Source organism: Oncorhynchus tshawytscha, linkage group LG04 (assembly GCF_018296145.1).
Source record: "Oncorhynchus tshawytscha isolate Ot180627B linkage group LG04, Otsh_v2.0, whole genome shotgun sequence".
Taxonomy (NCBI): domain Eukaryota; kingdom Metazoa; phylum Chordata; class Actinopteri; order Salmoniformes; family Salmonidae; genus Oncorhynchus; species Oncorhynchus tshawytscha.
Genome location: NC_056432.1, coordinates 7,616,858 through 7,618,952, shown reverse-complemented (window position 1 = coordinate 7,618,952; position 2,095 = coordinate 7,616,858). Strand labels below are relative to the sequence as shown.

General features: G+C 40.6%; 1 protein-coding gene across 1 annotated transcript; it reads left to right on the top strand.

Annotated features, from left to right (window-relative positions):
* The first annotated feature begins 373 nt into the window (after positions 1-373).
* On the top strand, positions 374-1,641 carry ier3 (immediate early response 3). The gene has a single exon (XM_024406866.1). It carries the CDS (start codon positions 435-437, stop codon positions 1,056-1,058), a length of 624 nt encoding a protein of 207 aa, XP_024262634.1. The 5' UTR covers positions 374-434; the 3' UTR covers positions 1,059-1,641.
* The last annotated feature ends 454 nt before the right edge of the window (positions 1,642-2,095 follow it).

Sequence of the window (2,095 nt, the reverse complement as noted above, 5' to 3'; positions counted from 1 at the left end):
TATTATTGTCGCCTATTATATTGCTCTCACCATGGTTACTATCCGTCGCTGTCCATTTGTTTGATCAAATATAGATACATTTAAAAACCTTTATCAACACAAATTATGGGACCTAAAAAAAAAACCATCTACATGTAGCTATTGATAATATTTGCTGACTTGAAATAATTACGTTAATGGCATGTTTTTGGAGAAAACAACACGAACTATAGGTATATACAATATTAAAATACAGAAAACGATTTAAATTGTACTTTTCTCCTTGAGTAATGTGAGAGCCTTGGCTCACACTTTGGGTGTGGCTTCTATCCGTATGGGCGTATCTAAAAAGTAGTTAAAACTAGAATAGACTATATAAACCTGTGCGCCACGGGTAGAAAAATCATTCAACGAACGACAACTACACGAGAAAGAAAACTCGAGAAACAAGAAAGATGTATACACGATCAAATAGTTTGGTATTGTCAATTCCGACAAATAATTATCAAGGACAGTTCGCTTACAGGGCGATGCCGCGGAGCAAAGAGCCAGAAATCTTCACATTTGAGCGAATCCCAGCTCAAGAGCCACAACGCTACACAGCAGTGCGCCAGCGAAGGAAGAACACCCGGGTACAGTACCCAGCCAATGTCCGAAAATACCTTCCACCTGCGGAGAAGAGCGCTGCCAAGCGCTGGCTCGTTGCTCTGTGCCTGGTACTGTTCCTGCAGATCTACACCGAGGACGCTTGCATCGAGACACCGATCAGCGCCGAGAGTCTTCCCGTCGAGGCACCCGAGGAGGCGTCCTATGCGCATTACAAGGTACTACCATTCCAGTCAGCAGAGGAACAAGCGCGTCAACTCACAGACGGTGTCTCCACCGAGCTCTCAGCTGTCAATCATCAAGATCAACTTGTTGGTGAGCAGAGTGACAACATCTGGAGCAAGCTGGTCAATACGACGTGTCCCTGCTGGGATGGCGAGATGAATCGCATGCACAGCCAGAGCACAAGGAACGGCTACGTCGTAGCCTTCCTCTACCCGGCAGTTTATCACAGACTGGGATCCGAGAATTGAAAGAACTGAACTGTTTTTTCCCCCCGAGCTAATGACTTGACATTAAGACGGAGCCTGGCTCAATGGCTTTTGGTTTCGAGAAAGGTATCGAGCTGCCTCGGACCTGGGCGCTGACATGCCCGGAGCTGATTCACTAGGACGCTCGCCGAAGCCCCACCAGAGTAGCCTACATTAGCTGCTGTAGAGTGAAGAGAGTGAAGCGAACAAAAGAACATGTTACTAATGGGACAATTTTGAAGAACTGACTGTTACAATACTGGACTCAAACTTGAATATAGAAAAAACTTGAATTATATATTTTAGGTTCACATTTGTAATGATGTACTGTAGAAGTCAAACTTCACACCCTCACATGTTCGTAGCCTGCAAGGCCGAAACGTATAGGCCTACAATATTGAAGTGATATTTGTAAGACAATGATTTACTTTGTGAAAGCCTAGTACTTGATATTGAGACTAATATTTTGTTAAACTATTTATTAATGAAGAATATTCTATTAAGTTAATTATTTAACTTGTTATTTATTTATAATGTGCTAATGATTTGTTATTTAAAGAAGGAAATAAAAACTTTCTGAAATGTTCATATTGTCTCTTTTCTCATTGACATTCAAAATACGACGTTTTATGACAACCAATGGCATAATTAAAACCATTATAATCAGGCTGTGGACTAATTAATTTCAAGTACCAATTTTATAGATGGGCACATTTGTCTAAACATACAATAGGGCCACTGTGTAGCAGTAACCCACCTATTCACAGGAAATAGTTCCATAGTTTAGGGATGGTCCTTGCTAATCAGATAAACCAAATCAGTTTTTTGGAAACCGGTACCAAATTGATTATTCAAGATATGTATTTACAGTAACATAACTATTCGGACTAATTGTTAAACAATGGTCCTTAAGCAGTGCTAATTCAGTGTCTTCCCATATTACTTTCCTCGTCTCCATAGTGTTCTATGTGGGGAATGGTATTAGACAAGTCAGGATATTGATTAAGACATTAAACTCAGGACAGTCTTGTGAACTATAT